Source organism: Accipiter gentilis, chromosome 3 (genome assembly GCF_929443795.1).
Source record: "Accipiter gentilis chromosome 3, bAccGen1.1, whole genome shotgun sequence".
Taxonomy (NCBI): Eukaryota; Metazoa; Chordata; class Aves; order Accipitriformes; family Accipitridae; genus Astur; species Astur gentilis.
Window position 1 is genome coordinate 38,910,883 of NC_064882.1, and position 21,614 is coordinate 38,932,496.

Genomic DNA, 21,614 nt, shown 5'->3' on the forward strand with positions numbered 1-21,614 from the left:
AGGACCCCTCGATCACCTGCCAAAGGTCTTGGGAGTCTGGGGAGGTCCCCGCTGACTGGAAGCTAGCCAGTGTTATTATTCCAAACTCAAAAAGGGCACGAGGGAAGCCCCAGGGAACTACAGACCTGTTAGTCTAACCTCAGTTCCTGGAAAAATGATGGCGATTGAAAGGCCTTTAAAGAACAATGCAATCATCAGGCACAGTCAACACGGGTTCACAAAGGGAAGGTCCTGTTTAACCAATTCGATATTCTTCTATGATAAGGTCACCCGCCTCGTGGATGAAGGGAAGGGAAGGCAGCGGATGTAGTTTCCTGGATTTTAGTAAGGCTTGTGATACCGTCCCTCACAGCGCCCTTCTGGACCAGTTGTCCAGCTGTGGGATGAGCAGGTTCGTGGTGCGCTGGGTGAAGAACTGGCTGAAGGGCAGAGCACAAAGGGTTGTAGCGAATGGGGCTACATCTGGCTGGCGACCGGTCACCAGCGGTGTTCCTCGGGGCTCAGTCCTAGGGCCGGTTCTGGTAAATGTATTTATCAACGACCCGGGTGCGGGAGTTGAACGCACCGTTAGCAGGTTTGGTGATGACACCAAACGGGGAGGTGCTGTTGACCCTCTTGAGGGACAAGAGGCCTTGCGGAGGGATCTACCTAGATCGGAGCACTGGGCTATGGTTAATGGGATGAAATGTACCAAGTCCAGCAGGAATGCTGGATTGTGCACCTAGGATGGAGTAACGCCGAGGGGCACAAGTATAAATGGGGAGAGGAGTGGCCGGAGAGCAGCCCTGCAGAAAGGGATCTGGGGGTGCTGGCCGACAGCAGCGTGCCCCGGCAGGCGAGAGGGCAAACCCCATCCTGGGGTGCATCAAACACCGTATATATAACCAGCCGCTCAAAAGAGGCGATTGTCCCGCTGTATTCGGCGTTGGCGCGGCCTCACCTCGAGCACTGCGTGCTGTTGTGGGCTCCACAATTTAAGAAGGATGTGAAGGTCCTTGAATGTGTTCCGAAAAGAGCAACAAAGCTGGTGAAAGGGCTGGAAGGAAGGTGCAGTGAGGAGCGGCCGAGGACACCGAGTCTGTCTAGTTTGGAGAAAAGGAGGCTGAGGGGCGACCTCCTTGCTCTCTGCAGCTTCGGACGTGGAGAAGGAGGTGCTGAGCTCTTCTCCCTGGGATGCAGGGACAGGACGCCTGGGAACGGCTCAAAACTGCACGAGGGCAGGTTTAGACTGGACATCAGGCAGCATTTCTTTACCGAGAGGGTGGTCAAACCCTGGAACAGGCTTCCTGGAGAGGTGGCCGCTGCCCCAAGCCTGTCAGTGTTTAAGAGGCATCTGGACAATGCCCTTCACAACATGCTTTCACTTTTGGTCAGCCCTGAAGTGGTCAGGCAGTTGGACTACATGATCGTTGTAGGTCCCTTCCAGCTGAAAACATACTAAAATTGAAGTCAACGTCCCCTTTTTTTTACTTAGGCTTCCTATTATGTGCCAGGCTCAACACAGAACCCCCTCCCCCAATACGATCCTTATCAGGTTTGATGAATTCATTTACCTGTGTAGTTACTCAAGAGGTTTTCTCACAAATGTGAGCAAATTGCCTTATGTTGTCACCTGGGACGTAGAAGACTAAGGCTCAGAGTTCGCTCCCTACCACAGAACGCTGGGAACTGACTTTCAGTCTCCTGCTTCCTCAGCACGGGACTCGCCTAGGCAACCACTTCTGTAACATTCCGTACCCAGATAATGCGAGTTCTCTTTGCACGCTCATTTTGAACCACTGCAAAACAGTAGGTAGCCCCCTTCCTTCCATAAAGTAAAGCCGTTTCCCAGCATAGCCACAACTAGGGCAGAGAGGGTAGGGAAGAACAACGCAGCCAGAAGATGCAGAAAGGCATCGGTCTGCTGCAAACAATGATCAGCAGAAAACATACACACTTAATAACGAGTGTTATTAGCAGCAGCATAATTCCAGAGAATACATCCACTCACACAGCAGCTGTTCAGAGCCCTCAGAAAACACTTGTTCTAAGACCGATTGAATAAACAAGACTTCCAGTAGACCCCTGATGTAGTGCATTTGCATAGGGAAACAATCCTGGTGACCATGCTGCTTAAGTTGCTCATACATACATACCAAAATGGCCTGCCTGAAGAGAAACTTTCTTTCCCTCCTCCTTAATGCGGAGAAACTTCATTAAAAATGAGCAAGAAAGGCAAGAGGGAAAAGAAAGGAACTTCACGGCAACAGCACCTATTTGGAGAAGAGATAAAATAAGCGTGCTTTATGATGTTTTTCAAAGCACTACGTGCCCGGTCATAGGCACAATGCCTCAGCATTCCTCCTCACCCTCTCCCCAGCACGGTGCTTCCTACACGACACAGGCGTGCGACAGGCAACACGAGCTTCGTCAACAATTTAACAGCAGGGAGATACCCCCACACCCCGCCACCCTCTAAAGCGAGCCCTCTCTGTCGCTGGCCCCCGGGCTCCCCCCCGCCCACGAGCCCACCTCTGCATCCCCCCGCTCGCCCAGTCGCAGGTGCAGGACTGCACCGTCACCCCCTCATCCCTCCTGTCCCAGGCAGCACCGCTCTCCTTTTCCCCATGCAACGCACAACGGCCAAAAGAACTAAAAGGTTTGGGCATTTGGGATTTCCCGCCCCCCACTCCAGATCAGTTAAGACGGTGCAATTAAAAGAACGAGTGCTTCTGATTGATCAAATCGATAGTTTTATTTCCACCTGTTAAAAGAACTGTTTGCCTACCAGCAGAGTCCAACATAGATGGGACAGACAGACATGAATACAATTAAATACAGGAAAAATTGAACTATATACAAGACGACATACATTTACATAATGAAAAAATCTTTATATTATCTATCGCTTCTTGCCAATGTAAAGCATCACTGGAACTCAAATATATTGGGGTTTCGGGGTTTTTTTCTTCCCCCAAAAAGAGCATGTAATGCAATTTAGTATTTTTCCATGTACGGAGACCTAAAATTCATTCTGAGATGCACAAAATTTGTGGCACTTCACAGGGTACACAAAAGCTAAAAACTTCTTTGTTAAATATTATATAGTTTGTGATATCTAAATTTCAATTAGATCTATTTATTGAGACACAAACTATAGAGTGATATTTACACGGAGGGAGTTGTGCAAAGTCATTTTAGGCTATGGCTAGTACACTGTTAAAGATGCACGAATACGCGACTCGCCCTTATGCCCAGAGGTAATCCCTTAAATCCGCTTCTTACTGTCCCTCTTGCACAGTAGCCACCCAAGGAAAACTGGCCAGACTTTTCTTTTGTCGGGGGTTTTTTTTCTTTTCTTCTCTTCTCTGTTAAGCTACAGGGAGAAAGCTGTTTCTGTGGCCCTTAAGTATCTTGACAGTTTTAATGTTGGGCTGCTTCTCTTCATGCAATTAATGCTTTAAACAATCTTTAGAATTGTTTCATCAATTATCTGCTTCTTGGGACACCAATGCCGGCCGTTGTTCTCACCGCACTACCCTAAGACTGCTGTTGTCCTTGCCTGTAGTTTTTATTACCAATGGGAGCACACAGTAACTAAACACGTGTAACTTTCTAGCAGTTACCAGACGGCCACAATGCAGAAACTGCATATTCCTGATAAAAGCGCTGAACCAAAGCTGTTCCAAACCAGGGTGGGGAAGGTACTGCATTTCTTAAGCCAGCCTTTATGGAACAAAACTCTGTAGTACTACATCCAGAAACATCCCTAAACGTCCTAATAAAAAACACCTTTACTCTTGGGTTGCAATCTTCAATACAGAACTTGAGACAGCTAATTAGAAGAGCTGCTTTAATTCAAGGCTTCCTACAGACCCCGAGGACAGGTTAGCAGAGACACATCAGGTATCAATGTTAACTAAACACATCCTACAGTTGTGCTGCACCGGAGCACAGAATGGTGCTCCTAATGGTTTTTACAATCAACCAACTGCCAGAAGTTGTCCGAGTTTCCTTTTGGACTTTTTCACAGATGTAGCTACTGCAGATGTGGATCATAAAGTACTGGTTTTAATCATCTCATCTACACTTAATTACTGTAATCCTGTTTGTATCAGCTCATCGGGGATTCCACATCAGCTTGCAGATTTTAGCTATAACAGGTTTAAAGCAGACATTTATAACTCACTTCTGGAGGAAAAAAAAAAAAAAAGTGACTGGATAACAGTGCATAAACCTGTGTATTCCTGCCTTCCTTAAATAGAGGAATTCTCTCATCCTGGACATGTATCCGAGTTGTCTTCCTTTCTAAAAACACTTTTAAAGAAAGCTGGACAACCCTCAGGGCAAAGAGAGATTAAACTTCTCTCTCAAAAAGCTACCCAGTCAAGATTGCTACCAAACACGTCTTTTAAAGCCTCCACTTCCTAAATCTGTGGCAACACAATTATTTAATTTTTAATCCAATGCACCAGGCTAAAACCAGCCATGTGTCAACAACTGAAGAGAACAGCCAAGTGAACGCACTGAACTTGAAGCATCACGCTGGGTACGCTTGACACAGTAAGATCTGTAGGTAGTTTGGTATTCAGCTGACAAGAGGACAGCATACAGTTTGCTGCTTATTCATCACTAGCAAGCCTCAGAGAAGACTACATTCTCCTTAGCGATCAGGAGAGCACACTATAGAACAGTAGTAAACCCAAGAGACCATCTCATCACCTCGGTAAATAAATTCAGTGTTGTCATTCAAATACAGGAATTCTTGGCAGTTAAAACATTCAAAGAAGCAATTTCACATTGTACATGTTGCAATTTGTCTACACACTTTAGATCTCATGGAGTTCATAAAGACATCTGCATGTTCAAGCCTTCTGCTTAAAACACCTGATTGCTGGTTAACAGCAGGTTCTTTTATTGCATGACCTTGGCTGTCAATTTCATATGGATTTATGATAAAACCATCCATCGTTACAACTTATTCCACTTGGGCAAAGATGGTATGGCAGAAAGCAATGTAGTCATGAGCTTCTCACAGGATAAAAACAAAAGCGTAATGAAATGGCAAATTGGTCATCTGTATTTTGAAAGGTAACTCTTCCATACCTGTATGCGACAGTGGGAATAATTTAAAGAGTAAGAAATAACAAAATATTCAGACCCCTCTTATTTAAGCATTAAAAAAGTAGAAGGAAATGCATTAGCTGCTTCCTTTCTGATATAGGCTGCTGGTCTACTTTAGAGACAGTCACAAATTTAACATTACAACCAGGGACGTAACAAGAAGCAGCTTGGACCATAAAAAAAGCTGTCTATATAGGTACAAGTTATTCTCCAAAACCCAAAAAGAATCAGTTTTATTTGGATGTGTGGACAACCTGCTGCTCTTTAAATCTTCAGAGCACTGAAAACATGACATTTTCCCCCAAAATCCTGCTGAGTCTGTCCTGAGAAAGAGAAGTACTCATATATAAATGGGATGATACTGTCCGTGAGTGAGTTTCTTCCTGCAGGTTGGGCAAGAGTTGGCGTTCCTAAGGGAATCACGGAGGCACTGGCTGCAGAAGACATGGCCGCATTTAGTTGACACAATCAGTCGTCCGCTTTGCACAATCTGGAAGAAAAGAAGCCACAACACGTGTTCGGGGTAAAGAATTCAGCTTTGCTGGCCTACTGGCACCAGGCTAATAGGACTTAAGAGTATCTGGAAAAGGCACATGACTACTTGAATAATAAGGAACCCAAAGATCCTCCAGTGCCAGCTTGGAAAGTGTTTCGCCCTCTAGGTACACCACTAAGAAATGACTTTGGGTTACAAGCTAGTTTCACCAGCAAACCAAGGTCTGTACTTCAAGCCAGCTGTCTGTAGCCTCCCACATAACCCAACAGTTTCACAGCTCACCCTCTGCCCCGTTCTCCCTTCGACAAAAAAGAAACAACGACAACACGTGGATCCTTACCTCTGAGTAGCCATCCATGCAAATCGGACAGCTAACGGTACCAGACGGCCTTGCGGTAGAGAGAACAAAACCAGAAAGAACATGCATCCATTAATTTCACCGTACACTGAGGGTTACCAATACAAAAAACGTCATGTAATCATCCGACTGCACAGACCAGCCGTGATGCACCTCATCTGAAGATCCCTGCGTACCCTTCCCTCTCTCGAGCTGTTGCATTTATTAAGCAGTTAGGGTCTGCCTTACCTAAAGGAAACAGCATCTTGGTTTTCATTAGGGGAGGATGCAGCCAGTCACCCTGCTCTGTCATTAGAAATAACAGCACTCTATAGCCCTGTGCAGTATACGCACGGCAGTCTTCATCTTCCACAGGACATTAACAAGAGTTTTGTAACAAAAGCACCTAGCTGCCCTTTGGAAACTGTTCATTCTAGAAGTGAAAGAGGTTCTCAGAAATTAAAACATCCCCTATTCTAATTTAGGGCAACATCCCAGCCCAGTAACATACTCATACCAGGAACTCCTTCCTTATAAAATGTGTGATTATATGAAGCATATGAAGCATATTGTCAGGCTGTTTGGCTGTGTCTTTTATGTATTGCAAGCATTTCAGTGTATCTCGAGCCGTACTGTAAGATACATTAGATAAGGATTTCACAAAGAACAGAACAAAAGTGTGTTTGGGGTTTTGGGGGGTTCTCTTCTTGAAATGCAATTATATTTCAGGTCTGAAGTTTTTGCATAGTAACCAAAGAGAACCCAAAAGCTTGGAATAAATCAGTTTCTACTGTATATCAAGAATTAGATTTTAGAAAGACACTTTATCTTTTACATACACATCATTGTCTCTTGTTTCATCTTCATCATCGCTAATCAGTATACAGATATGGACCCTTGGCTGGCCTCTTAGTCTGCGATCTCTCCTTTCGCGTTGATTCTCTGTAAGTTAAATTTGGTGAGTTAGTTATATTATAAAACATATAGGCCTGGAACTATCCTTGAAATGCATGATTATAAGCAGTCTGTGACTTTCCCTTTAGTTCCTTCACTGCAATAGAGGCTAAAAAAGCCTTTCAACATTTTCTTATTCAAAGCAGGTATTCCAGTGCTAATTAGAATTATCATCATCTTTGGGCTTACAGAAATTCTGTATTTGGAAAATAAAACAAACATATTTTGAGCAGCTTTGATCTATTCCATTTCAGATATTTTCTACAAGCTCCGACAGTGACCATCAAACACAGATTGGATCCGTTCTCTGAGACACTGGCCAGCCAGATAGATACTTTAGCACTGTGCTTTGTCTTTTGGTAAATGCAGTTTCAATCCATGCTGCCCAGGTCCTTTGGAAAAGACAAAAATGAAATTTAAGTTTAGGCCAATTCCATTATCAACTGTAAAACGTCAGCTTACCTTCAACAATCTTGCATCAACAGATGTGGGAAGGGAGAGAAAAGAAAATACAATTAGACTTTGGCGTGCACCTCTAGCGTTACAGACAAACACCAGACAAAGCTAAGCAATTACAACGAAACAAGCTGAGAAGGCTAGGATATCGCTCTCTTATTTTGATGAGGAATGTTAGAAGTAGTAGTAAATTAGCTACTGCTCTGAAAATAAGGAAGGGGTTGCTTCTGGTTCTGCTTACGCTGCTGCAAAGGGATAGAAATGGAAGCAGCTTACGAACCACCTGAACACCCTCCTCCCTGCTCCCCAGTTTCAGCACCCTAATCCGATTTAGGCTGGAGGACATTCTTGCCCTCTCCCTCCCCCAAACAGGCCAATTCAGGTGTGATAGCCATAAACGCTTCCTCTTAGGTTAACAGCTGCTGGAGAAAAAAATCCCCACCCCAACCCCACTATTGTCTTTGCTGGAACCAGAGCTGGGGCAACGCGGACGACGTTGCAAAGTTTGAGGCCGTTCCTTTGCAAAGGGCTCAGGAACAATCCCAGCAGGAGATACCTCCATGCTATTCCTGCTGCTTGTTTCAGGTTTGCACGGCAGCAGTGGCATCCCAGAACTGAGGTTATAAACTACACTGTGGACTGGATCGAATACTACCCTAGCTTTAGAAACAGCAGTAAAAAAACCCAGATTTTTCAAGGACTTCTCGGAGTAATAAACTTGTGGTTTAACCCCAGCCAGCAACTAAGCACCACACAGCCTCCCACTCCCTCCCCCTCAACCCAGTGGGACGGGGGAGAGAATGGGGAAAAAAAAAAAAGTAAAACTCGTGGGATAAGATCAATTTAATAGAACAGAAAGGAAGAAACTAGTAACGATAACGCTAATAAAATGACAATAGCAATACTAAAAGGATTAGAATATACAGGTGATGCACAGTGCAATTGCTCACCACCCACCAACCGATGACCAGTTAGTTCCCGAGCAGCGATCCCTCCCAGCCCCGCCCCCCCCAGTTTATATACTGGGCATGACATCCCATGGTATGGAATACCCCTTTGGCCAGTTGGGGTCAGCTGCCCTGGCTGTGCCCACTTCCAACTTCTTGTGCCCCTCCAGCCTTCTTGCTGGCTGGGCATCAGAAGCTGAAAAATCCCTGACTTAGTCTAAACACTGCGGGGCAACAACTGAAAACATCAGTGTGTTATCAGCATTCTTCTCACAGTGAACCCAAAACATAGCACTATACCAGCTACCAGGAAGACAATTAACTCTATCCCAGCCAAAACCAGAACTAGTTTGTACCACGGTCAGCTACAGTTGCGCTTGGCATCTCTCTGACAGGAGTACCTTCAACTGACGTTGCAGCTAAACACTTTGTATTTGTGAAGTCACAGACTAACTGTTACCTCCTTCGCTTTTTATTTAAGTCATTCGCCTGTATCTTTGATACACCTATCATAGCTTCAGCTTGAAATTGCATCTCCTTATGTTACAGTAGCCATCGCTGGTATGTATTCTCCCCAGGTTCTGGAGCAGCAAGCTATTTTAGATCACTCTGCCACTATCGGGAAGTGATACTCATAGACGTTGATGCATTCACAGGCCCATTGGGGGTTGATCGGGAACTCTATCTAAAGTGGCAAAGCAAAGCCGTGTTTTAACCCTTTAAGCCGGGCTACTTATCGAGACCCCAGAAGACAAGCCCAGACGACGACTTTTTGAATATCTAAGGCCTTGGTAAACTACGACCCAGACCCAAACCCAAACCTCGGAAGGATCAAGTTTTACTTCTGCATTCATGACATCCGCTGCCTTTTACTGTACAGATCTTCAAATAGAGGTCAAATACGCATTTCAACAGAATTCTCCCATGCCTTAGCGTTCGGTCTTCCAGATTCCCCAAGCTTAGGACTTATCCGTAGGATTCTTCATCAACATTCATGACTGCGCCATGACGAGTATACCAGACATCCTCTGATCCTTAGACTAACACTTAGTGAACGAGGGGTCTACATCCTTAGAGAATGTCATACTTGAAAGGCGTTTATCACCATGTCTGTGCAATGAAAAGGCACAGGATCACCTCTAGACTGCTTAAACTGGTTACTTTTTTTGTATCGACATTTAACCAGCAATTCTTCAAGAAAAGTACCCATGCACATTCACAACAGTCCGGGAAAACAGGGCGGTATTGCGGTGCCCAAGAAGGGCTTTGCTAAGCTCCAGCTCCAGAGCAGCTTCTCTGTTGACCTGTAACGCATGGCTTTCATGCCATGCCAAGTCAACTTCGAACTTAAAACTTATCCTTGAAGTCAGATTCTATCAGGGAGCACAACACATACCTAATGCGACCACAAGATTTAGAGAAGTGCGCTATTCACTACTTACCACAACAGAATCATTGTGAGTTAGATCAACGACGACAGGATCAGAAGATTCACGTGTGAGATCTACTACTTCCTCACCAGCTTAAAAACAGAACATTAGAGACAAGATGAGAGATGGAAGAGGAATAAAATTGCCTGCCACTGTGGAAGAGGCTGCGGTATGATTCAACCTTGCCCTATCCCTCTCCTCTGCAGCAACATATCCAACATTTCACTCAAGCTCTGCCCTCAGGAGTCCACACGGGGCATTACCACGCTGCCTTCTGCAGGTTGCAATGCAAGAAGAACAGCGGCTGAGCTCCTCATACAGTTCTGTTGTATGACAACAGCTTGCAGGAGGTACACAGCAACAGATTATTCATCTAACACTGCAGAATGTTTATCACACAGGATAAAACACAAATCATATAGGATATAATAATTGTACAGTACCTTGCTGTAAATGTTCCTGTCTCATGTCTCTTCCAACCTTTCATAGTCAAATGCACAGCAAGTACTGGAAAAGCCATATAATTCTCTGGAGGCCACCAATTACTTTTTCTCTTTCCTAGGGTTTCAGGTGGCAATTTAAATATCCATTTAGGAGGTCAAGGAGGCTTTGAAGCCCTGATACTTCTTCCAAAAAAGGACTGACCAAGTACTGCCGCTCCCTTGAGGGACAAGGCACAACAAACTTCTCGCTTTCTTCTTAGAACTTGGGAGTTCCCAAACTTAGTTTGCCACTGTCTCCAGCGGCAGCTGCAGTGACTCGCAGCTCGTCAGACTAGACACGCAGATGTTTGACCTGCACTTGAGTACCTTTCCCACACAACTCATCTATCACCAGTGCTCAATGTATCACATCACAGCTCTCAGTAGGCTTGCTGTTTACAGGTGCCATACTAGATGATTTTAAAAGAAGAGCTTTCCCTTCCTCCCCAGTAAAGGGCCTACAAACAGGGAAAAAACCCACACCTTAAGTGGGACCCCAACCCTCCAGAAGCAATTTGTGTTCTTAACAAGTTGAAAAGAAAGCTTACCGCTTTCTGCAGGTTCTGCTGGCTCTGCTTCTGAAGTCGTTCCTGTGGTTGAAGCCATCAACCTGTTTCGTTTCCGAGCTTGCCTAGAATTAACTGCTCCTCCACGGCGCTTTCGTTGAGTCTAAGGGACAACAAAGCCTTAGCGCCTTCTTTAAGAGGAAAATTAATGTGGCCCTCATCTTTGCAGCACCGACGAAAGCACACGGGGATACACAAAACCCTCCACAGAAAGGCTGTCATATGCATCAAATGGTGGCATGCGTCACCCCTACGCGGACGCATCGCATCAGGGAAAAGACATCACCCCAGACCTCTTACCAGCTGGGTCACAAAGCAAAAACATATCGTGAGGGTTTGCAAATGAGAAGACTAGTTCACAGTTATACCAGGTTTCTGCTCATACTGTAAGCATTTCTGAACTACTGCTAGCACCTAGAGAGATTAAAAATCTTAAGTATCACAGAACATGAAGTTACATGAGGTTTTTATATGCTTATGTTCCAGCATGTTTACCACAAACTCTTAACAACATTTGCAGAAGTACCATAAACAACAGGTTTTAAGAATCAGGTTTGCATCAAGTACTAAAATACTTACTGTGCTCATGACGTTTCTTGATCTAAAGCCACAGAGAGAGAAGTACAAATATCAAAAAATTAATTGCAAGGAAGCTGCAGGTATCACCTCCTTATATTCCTTTAGGTAGCACGCTGCTAAAAAAAGTCCAGATTTCTCAGGGTCTGAGAACGATGTTCTTCCAACCCTGTAAGAAAAGAAGAGAGAAGATTACCTCTGCGTAATGCTTGTTCTCTCCAATACACCCCCTCTCCAAGGGGTCACTCAGTTCCTGAGTCACCAGTTTCTGTCCAAAGCTAGAGGAGAAGTCCCAGCGGTTGGTCATTGAGCCTCGGACACCTACAGATGGGCCTGAAGCCTCAGTTGTTCTTGCCCATCTCCCAAGCTAAACACCGGAAAAAGCTCATTTATTAGCGGACTAGAAAAATACTGAGGAATCCCATTTCCGTTGAACTGAAAGCAACGGATGGACTCTCGGGGCAGTGTTTGTGTGGTACTGAACTCTTAAAGCTTGCTCATGGTAAAATTATCGTGTGTGCAACATACACTGAGGAGCTGGGCAGAGGTAGCAGGAGGCCCCCATACAAGGCAGATAACTAATTTCGAAAGAGAAAGCATTACAAATTAGCAGGGAAAGTATTTTCTTTAACAGAAGTAGTAAAGTGGTTATAAAGGCTAGGAAACAAGCCCGCAAGACCACTTGCATTTTACTGCACAAAAGACCAAAGTCCTTAACAGACAACTCAATGTCCAACGACAGATCCTACAGAAATCTTAGTTCCAAATTCATCTTTTAAAAAAAAATCACCTCTTGACACACAGCTGCTCGTTCATCCAGGGGTCTGAAACCATCTAGAATTCCTTGCCTCCAAATGTTTTTAACAAGTCTGACAGCACAGAAGCCCTGGCAAGCCTTAAAACTAGTGAAGTAATGTAATCCAAAGATGAGTCTTACTAGAAGGCCTGTCCCACTGCAGGGAAACAAAAGAAGGTGGCAAGGCAGAAATGCACTTGCTCCCGATCCTGACCTTGCCCTACACTGCAAAGACCAGCACACAGCCCTTCAGAGAGAGGGCACAGCCAGGAAGGAACAGGCCAAAGATGCTCCCAGAGCTGTGACAAGGCAAACCTCGGCGGACACACGGAAGGACAGGCATACGCAGGACCGTCCACTGCTTTTTGCGACAAAGACGCTGGACTACTTGAGTCCTCTGTGGTCCCGAACAATCTAGAAGACTCAGCTCACTTCTCTTCTCACAGTTCTGGATAATTACATCAGCTGAAAAGGCGCAAATTCCTGCAGATGGTGGAGGCCCTTGTCTACTCTACTCTGTGTAGACCATGACCATCGTTGTCCCAGAAAAGGGATGGTAAGGGGCCACTGTCAAGGTGTAGGCATCTCGTTATGGCCTCAAAGACAATAGGAAACAATGCCAAATGCCAAATTTCTGGAGTTGGGGCTTTCCAGGCAATTAGTCTTCTCTAAACAAGAGCTGTAGGGACTTCAGGCAAGACCTGACAAGAGCACCAATGACCACGGAAACACATCATCTAAAAGCATAAAATAAAATCCCTCCCCTGGCTGCCCCCTCCCCTTTTTTTTTTAGCCTATGTCAGTAGAAAGCTCAAAACTAATTAGCAGGCTATTAACCTGTTCTCAGATTGAGACCCACTGAGACCATGCAGTGGGATGGAATGGCACTGCCAGTCATAACCTTGAGTTAGAGGAAGCCTGACTGATATTTTTCCTCGTAAACCTTCTGCCTGTATTTCTTCAGTCACAAATCTTCAAGCCCAGAGAGATATTTACGCACAGTTCTAAGCAACGCAATAGGCCACTCGTCAATTTTCTCCCGTTTTTTCATTTTAAAAGTCGCACTGGATTGCAAAGGCTAAAGGAGGGCTAAAGAAAACATCAGACCAATGCTTGTTGAAGATGGCCACCTGACTAATAGAGATGAAGACAAAGCCGAGGCATTGGATACTTTTTCTTTGTCTCAGTCTTCAATAATACTGACAGACATTCAGCTGCCCAGTCCTCTGAGTCGGAGGACCACGAGTGCAGGAGCAGTGACTTCCTATTTGTGGACACCGACACCGTAAGGGACCGGGTGTATCACCCGAATGTTCACGAGTCCCTGGCGCCTGATGGGATTCATCCCAGAGTACTGAAGGAGCTAGCGGATGTTACGGCAGGACCCCTCGATCACCTGCCAAAGGTCTTGGGAGTCTGGGGAGGTCCCCGCTGACTGGAAGCTAGCCAGTGTTATTATTCCAAACTCAAAAAGGGCACGAGGGAAGCCCCAGGGAACTACAGACCTGTTAGTCTAACCTCAGTTCCTGGAAAAATGATGGCGATTGAAAGGCCTTTAAAGAACAATGCAATCATCAGGCACAGTCAACACGGGTTCACAAAGGGAAGGTCCTGTTTAACCAATTCGATATTCTTCTATGATAAGGTCACCCGCCTCGTGGATGAAGGGAAGGGAAGGCAGCGGATGTAGTTTCCTGGATTTTAGTAAGGCTTGTGATACCGTCCCTCACAGCGCCCTTCTGGACCAGTTGTCCAGCTGTGGGATGAGCAGGTTCGTGGTGCGCTGGGTGAAGAACTGGCTGAAGGGCAGAGCACAAAGGGTTGTAGCGAATGGGGCTACATCTGGCTGGCGACCGGTCACCAGCGGTGTTCCTCGGGGCTCAGTCCTAGGGCCGGTTCTGGTAAATGTATTTATCAACGACCCGGGTGCGGGAGTTGAACGCACCGTTAGCAGGTTTGGTGATGACACCAAACGGGGAGGTGCTGTTGACCCTCTTGAGGGACAAGAGGCCTTGCGGAGGGATCTACCTAGATCGGAGCACTGGGCTATGGTTAATGGGATGAAATGTACCAAGTCCAGCAGGAATGCTGGATTGTGCACCTAGGATGGAGTAACGCCGAGGGGCACAAGTATAAATGGGGAGAGGAGTGGCCGGAGAGCAGCCCTGCAGAAAGGGATCTGGGGGTGCTGGCCGACAGCAGCGTGCCCCGGCAGGCGAGAGGGCAAACCCCATCCTGGGGTGCATCAAACACCGTATATATAACCAGCCGCTCAAAAGAGGCGATTGTCCCGCTGTATTCGGCGTTGGCGCGGCCTCACCTCGAGCACTGCGTGCTGTTGTGGGCTCCACAATTTAAGAAGGATGTGAAGGTCCTTGAATGTGTTCCGAAAAGAGCAACAAAGCTGGTGAAAGGGCTGGAAGGAAGGTGCAGTGAGGAGCGGCCGAGGACACCGAGTCTGTCTAGTTTGGAGAAAAGGAGGCTGAGGGGCGACCTCCTTGCTCTCTGCAGCTTCGGACGTGGAGAAGGAGGTGCTGAGCTCTTCTCCCTGGGGTGCAGGGACAGGACGCCTGGGAACGGCTCAAAACTGCACGAGGGCAGGTTTAGACTGGACATCAGGCAGCATTTCTTTACCGAGAGGGTGGTCAAACCCTGGAACAGGCTTCCTGGAGAGGTGGCCGCTGCCCCAAGCCTGTCAGTGTTTAAGAGGCATCTGGACAATGCCCTTCACAACATGCTTTCACTTTTGGTCAGCCCTGAAGTGGTCAGGCAGTTGGACTACATGATCGTTGTAGGTCCCTTCCAGCTGAAAACATACTAAAATTGAAGTCAACGTCCCCTTTTTTTTACTTAGGCTTCCTATTATGTGCCAGGCTCAACACAGAACCCCCTCCCCCAATACGATCCTTATCAGGTTTGATGAATTCATTTACCTGTGTAGTTACTCAAGAGGTTTTCTCACAAATGTGAGCAAATTGCCTTATGTTGTCACCTGGGACGTAGAAGACTAAGGCTCAGAGTTCGCTCCCTACCACAGAACGCTGGGAACTGACTTTCAGTCTCCTGCTTCCTCAGCACGGGACTCGCCTAGGCAACCACTTCTGTAACATTCCGTACCCAGATAATGCGAGTTCTCTTTGCACGCTCATTTTGAACCACTGCAAAACAGTAGGTAGCCCCCTTCCTTCCATAAAGTAAAGCCGTTTCCCAGCATAGCCACAACTAGGGCAGAGAGGGTAGGGAAGAACAACGCAGCCAGAAGATGCAGAAAGGCATCGGTCTGCTGCAAACAATGATCAGCAGAAAACATACACACTTAATAACGAGTGTTATTAGCAGCAGCATAATTCCAGAGAATACATCCACTCACACAGCAGCTGTTCAGAGCCCTCAGAAAACACTTGTTCTAAGACCGATTGAATAAACAAGACTTCCAGTAGACCCCTGATGTAGTGCATTTGCATAGGGAAACAATCCTGGTGAACATGCTGCTTAAGTTGCTCATACATACATACCAAAATGGCCTGCCTGAAGAGAAACTTTCTTTCCCTCCTCCTTAATGCGGAGAAACTTCATTAAAAATGAGCAAGAAAGGCAAGAGGGAAAAGAAAGGAACTTCACGGCAACAGCACCTATTTGGAGAAGAGATAAAATAAGCGTGCTTTATGATGTTTTTCAAAGCACTACGTGCCCGGTCATAGGCACAATGCCTCAGCATTCCTCCTCACCCTCTCCCCAGCACGGTGCTTCCTACACGACACAGGCGTGCGACAGGCAACACGAGCTTCGTCAACAATTTAACAGCAGGGAGATACCCCCACACCCCGCCACCCTCTAAAGCGAGCCCTCTCTGTCGCTGGCCCCCGGGCTCCCCCCCGCCCACGAGCCCACCTCTGCATCCCCCCGCTCGCCCAGTCGCAGGTGCAGGACTGCACCGTCACCCCCTCATCCCTCCTGTCCCAGGCAGCACCGCTCTCCTTTTCCCCATGCAACGCACAACGGCCAAAAGAACTGAAAGGTTTGGGCATTTGGGATTTCCCGCCCCCCACTCCAGATCAGTTAAGACGGTGCAATTAAAAGAACGAGTGCTTCTGATTGATCAAATCGATAGTTTTATTTCCACCTGTTAAAAGAACTGTTTGCCTACCAGCAGAGTCCAACATAGATGGGACAGACAGACATGAATACAATTAAATACAGGAAAAATTGAACTATATACAAGACGACATACATTTACATAATGAAAAAATCTTTATATTATCTATCGCTTCTTGCCAATGTAAAGCATCACTGGAACTCAAATATATTGGGGTTTCGGGGTTTTTTTCTTCCCCCAAAAAGAGCATGTAATGCAATTTAGTATTTTTCCATGTACGGAGACCTAAAATTCATTCTGAGATGCACAAAATTTGTGGCACTTCACAGGGTACACAAAAGCTAAAAACTTCTTTGTTAAATATTATATAGTTTGTGATATCTAAATTTCAATTAGATCTATTTATTGAGACACAAACTATAGAGTGATATTTACACGGAGGGAGTTGTGCAAAGTCATTTTAGGCTATGGCTAGTACACTGTTAAAGATGCACGAATACGTGACTCGCCCTTATGCCCAGAGGTAATCCCTTAAATCCGCTTCTTACTGTCCCTCTTGCACAGTAGCCACCCAAGGAAAACTGGCCAGACTTTTCTTTTGTCGGGGGTTTTTTTTCTTTTCTTCTCTTCTCTGTTAAGCTACAGGGAGAAAGCTGTTTCTGTGGCCCTTAAGTATCTTGACAGTTTTAATGTTGGGCTGCTTCTCTTCATGCAATTAATGCTTTAAACAATCTTTAGAATTGTTTCATCAATTATCTGCTTCTTGGGACACCAATGCCGGCCGTTGTTCTCACCGCACTACCCTAAGACTGCTGTTGTCCTTGCCTGTAGTTTTTATTACCAATGGGAGCACACAGTAACTAAACACGTGTAACTTTTTAGCAGTTACCAGACGGCCACAATGCAGAAACTGCATATTCCTGATAAAAGCGCTGAACCAAAGCTGTTCCAAACCAGGGTGGGGAAGGTACTGCATTTCTTAAGCCAGCCTTTATGGAACAAAACTCTGTAGTACTACATCCAGAAACATCCCTAAACGTCCTAATAAAAAACACCTTTACTCTTGGGTTGCAATCTTCAATACAGAACTTGAGACAGCTAATTAGAAGAGCTGCTTTAATTCAAGGCTTCCTACAGACCCCGAGGACAGGTTAGCAGAGACACATCAGGTATCAATGTTAACTAAACACATCCTACAGTTGTGCTGCACCGGAGCACAGAATGGTGCTCCTAATGGTTTTTATAATCAACCAACTGCCAGAAGTTGTCCGAGTTTCCTTTTGGACTTTTTCACAGATGTAGCTACTGCAGATGTGGATCATAAAGTACTGGTTTTAATCATCTCATCTACACTTAATTACTGTAATCCTGTTTGTATCAGCTCATCGGGGATTCCACATCAGCTTGCAGATTTTAGCTATAACAGGTTTAAAGCAGACATTTATAACTCACTTCTGGAGGAAAAAAAAAAAAAAAGTGACTGGATAACAGTGCATAAACCTGTGTATTCCTGCCTTCCTTAAATAGAGGAATTCTCTCATCCTGGACATGTATCCGAGTTGTCTTCCTTTCTAAAAACACTTTTAAAGAAAGCTGGACAACCCTCAGGGCAAAGAGAGATTAAACTTCTCTCTCAAAAAGCTACCCAGTCAAGATTGCTACCAAACACGTCTTTTAAAGCCTCCACTTCCTAAATCTGTGGCAACACAATTATTTAATTTTTAATCCAATGCACCAGGCTAAAACCAGCCATGTGTCAACAACTGAAGAGAACAGCCAAGTGAACGCACTGAACTTGAAGCATCACGCTGGGTACGCTTGACACAGTAAGATCTGTAGGTAGTTTGGTATTCAGCTGACAAGAGGACAGCATACAGTTTGCTGCTTATTCATCACTAGCAAGCCTCAGAGAAGACTACATTCTCCTTAGCGATCAGGAGAGCACACTATAGAACAGTAGTAAACCCAAGAGACCATCTCATCACCTCGGTAAATAAATTCAGTGTTGTGATTCAAATACAGGAATTCTTGGCAGTTAAAACATTCAAAGAAGCAATTTCACATTGTACATGTTGCAATTTGTCTACACACTTTAGATCTCATGGAGTTCATAAAGACATCTGCATGTTCAAGCCTTCTGCTTAAAACACCTGATTGCTGGTTAACAGCAGGTTCTTTTATTGCATGACCTTGGCTGTCAATTTCATATGGATTTATGATAAAACCATCCATCGTTACAACTTATTCCACTTGGGCAAAGATGGTATGGCAGAAAGCAATGTAGTCATGAGCTTCTCACAGGATAAAAACAAAAGCGTAATGAAATGGCAAATTGGTCATCTGTATTTTGAAAGGTAACTCTTCCATACCTGTATGCGACAGTGGGAATAATTTAAAGAGTAAGAAATAACAAAATATTCAGACCCCTCTTATTTAAGCATTAAAAAAGTAGAAGGAAATGCATTAGCTGCTTCCTTTCTGATATAGGCTGCCGGTCTACTTTAGAGACAGTCACAAATTTAACATTACAACCAGGGACGTAACAAGAAGCAGCTTGGACCATAAAAAAAGCTGTCTATATAGGTACAAGTTATTCTCCAAAACCCAAAAAGAATCAGTTTTATTTGGATGTGTGGACAACCTGCTGCTCTTTAAATCTTCAGAGCACTGAAAACATGACATTTTCCCCCAAAATCCTGCTGAGTCTGTCCTGAGAAAGAGAAGTACTCATATATAAATGGGATGATACTGTCCGTGAGTGAGTTTCTTCCTGCAGGTTGGGCAAGAGTTGGCGTTCCTAAGGGAATCACGGAGGCACTGGCTGCAGAAGACATGGCCGCATTTAGTTGACACAATCAGTCGTCCGCTTTGCACAATCTGGAAGAAAAGAAGCCACAACACGTGTTCGGGGTAAAGAATTCAGCTTTGCTGGCCTACTGGCACCAGGCTAATAGGACTTAAGAGTATCTGGAAAAGGCACATGACTACTTGAATAATAAGGAACCCAAAGATCCTCCAGTGCCAGCTTGGAAAGTGTTTCGCCCTCTAGGTACACCACTAAGAAATGACTTTGGGTTACAAGCTAGTTTCACCAGCAAACCAAGGTCTGTACTTCAAGCCAGCTGTCTGTAGCCTCCCACATAACCCAACAGTTTCACAGCTCACCCTCTGCCCCGTTCTCCCTTCGACAAAAAAGAAACAACGACAACACGTGGATCCTTACCTCTGAGTAGCCATCCATGCAAATCGGACAGCTAACGGTACCAGACGGCCTTGCGGTAGAGAGAACAAAACCAGAAAGAACATGCATCCATTAATTTCACCGTACACTGAGGGTTACCAATACAAAAAACGTCATGTAATCATCCGACTGCACAGACCAGCCGTGATGCACCTCATCTGAAGATCCCTGCGTACCCTTCCCTCTCTCGAGCTGTTGCATTTATTAAGCAGTTAGGGTCTGCCTTACCTAAAGGAAACAGCATCTTGGTTTTCATTAGGGGAGGATGCAGCCAGTCACCCTGCTCTGTCATTAGAAATAACAGCACTCTATAGCCCTGTGCAGTATACGCACGGCAGTCTTCATCTTCCACAGGACATTAACAAGAGTTTTGTAACAAAAGCACCTAGCTGCCCTTTGGAAACTGTTCATTCTAGAAGTGAAAGAGGTTCTCAGAAATTAAAACATCCCCTATTCTAATTTAGGGCAACATCCCAGCCCAGTAACATACTCATACCAGGAACTCCTTCCTTATAAAATGTGTGATTATATGAAGCATATGAAGCATATTGTCAGGCTGTTTGGCTGTGTCTTTTATGTATTGCAAGCATTTCAGTGTATCTCGAGCCGTACTGTAAGATACATTAGATAAGGATTTCACAAAGAACAGAACAAAAGTGTGTTTGGGGTTTTGGGGGGTTCTCTTCTTGAAATGCAATTATATTTCAGGTCTGAAGTTTTTGCATAGTAACCAAAGAGAACCCAAAAGCTTGGAATAAATCAGTTTCTACTGTATATCAAGAATTAGATTTTAGAAAGACACTTTATCTTTTACATACACATCATTGTCTCTTGTTTCATCTTCATCATCGCTAATCAGTATACAGATATGGACCCTTGGCTGGCCTCTTAGTCTGCGATCTCTCCTTTCGCGTTGATTCTCTGTAAGTTAAATTTGGTGAGTTAGTTATATTATAAAACATATAGGCCTGGAACTATCCTTGAAATGCATGATTATAAGCAGTCTGTGACTTTCCCTTTAGTTCCTTCACTGCAATAGAGGCTAAAAAAGCCTTTCAACATTTTCTTATTCAAAGCAGGTATTCCAGTGCTAATTAGAATTATCATCATCTTTGGGCTTACAGAAATTCTGTATTTGGAAAATAAAACAAACATATTTTGAGCAGCTTTGATCTATTCCATTTCAGATATTTTCTACAAGCTCCGACAGTGACCATCAAACACAGATTGGATCCGTTCTCTGAGACACTGGCCAGCCAGATAGATACTTTAGCACTGTGCTTTGTCTTTTGGTAAATGCAGTTTCAATCCATGCTGCCCAGGTCCTTTGGAAAAGACAAAAATGAAATTTAAGTTTAGGCCAATTCCATTATCAACTGTAAAACGTCAGCTTACCTTCAACAATCTTGCATCAACAGATGTGGGAAGGGAGAGAAAAGAAAATACAATTAGACTTTGGCGTGCACCTCTAGCGTTACAGACAAACACCAGACAAAGCTAAGCAATTACAACGAAACAAGCTGAGAAGGCTAGGATATCGCTCTCTTATTTTGATGAGGAATGTTAGAAGTAGTAGTAAATTAGCTACTGCTCTGAAAATAAGGAAGGGGTTGCTTCTGGTTCTGCTTACGCTGCTGCAAAGGGATAGAAATGGAAGCAGCTTACGAACCACCTGAACACCCTCCTCCCTGCTCCCCAGTTTCAGCACCCTAATCCGATTTAGGCTGGAGGACATTCTTGCCCTCTCCCTCCCCCAAACAGGCCAATTCAGGTGTGATAGCCATAAACGCTTCCTCTTAGGTTAACAGCTGCTGGAGAAAAAAATCCCCACCCCAACCCCACTATTGTCTTTGCTGGAACCAGAGCTGGGGCAACGCGGACGACGTTGCAAAGTTTGAGGCCGTTCCTTTGCAAAGGGCTCAGGAACAATCCCAGCAGGAGATACCTCCATGCTATTCCTGCTGCTTGTTTCAGGTTTGCACGGCAGCAGTGGCATCCCAGAACTGAGGTTATAAACTACACTGTGGACTGGATCGAATACTACCCTAGCTTTAGAAACAGCAGTAAAAAAACCCAGATTTTTCAAGGACTTCTCGGAGTAATAAACTTGTGGTTTAACCCCAGCCAGCAACTA

At 45.0% G+C, this 21,614-nt stretch overlaps 2 protein-coding genes across 8 annotated transcripts in view; both read right to left on the reverse strand.

The window, feature by feature from the left end:
- Positions 1 to 3,966: 3,966 nt before the first annotated feature.
- LOC126035144 (E3 ubiquitin-protein ligase RNF4-like) overlaps positions 3,967 to 21,614 on the reverse strand; it is a 50,773-nt gene continuing 33,125 nt past the window's right edge. For 2 of the 7 annotated variants that reach the window (XM_049793316.1, XM_049793309.1), the window contains exon 7: positions 3,967 to 5,593. In XM_049793316.1, the coding sequence (XP_049649273.1) occupies positions 5,444 to 5,593 (150 nt within the window). In that variant the 3' untranslated portion in view covers positions 3,967 to 5,443. Of the gene's footprint in view, positions 5,594 to 5,939; positions 5,989 to 16,232; positions 19,117 to 19,462; positions 19,512 to 21,614 lie in introns of those variants that run through there. The other 5 variants (XM_049793290.1, XM_049793300.1, XM_049793281.1 and 2 more) reach the window with 4 other exon arrangements.
- On the reverse strand, positions 6,901 to 11,516 carry LOC126035186 (E3 ubiquitin-protein ligase RNF4-like). Its single transcript, XM_049793346.1, has 4 exons — positions 11,351 to 11,516; positions 10,754 to 10,874; positions 9,736 to 9,815; positions 6,901 to 7,362 (listed from the first exon to the last, which is right to left on the reverse strand). Exons 1-4 carry the CDS (start codon positions 11,357 to 11,359, stop codon positions 7,330 to 7,332), a joined length of 243 nt encoding a protein of 80 aa, XP_049649303.1. The 5' UTR covers positions 11,360 to 11,516; the 3' UTR covers positions 6,901 to 7,329.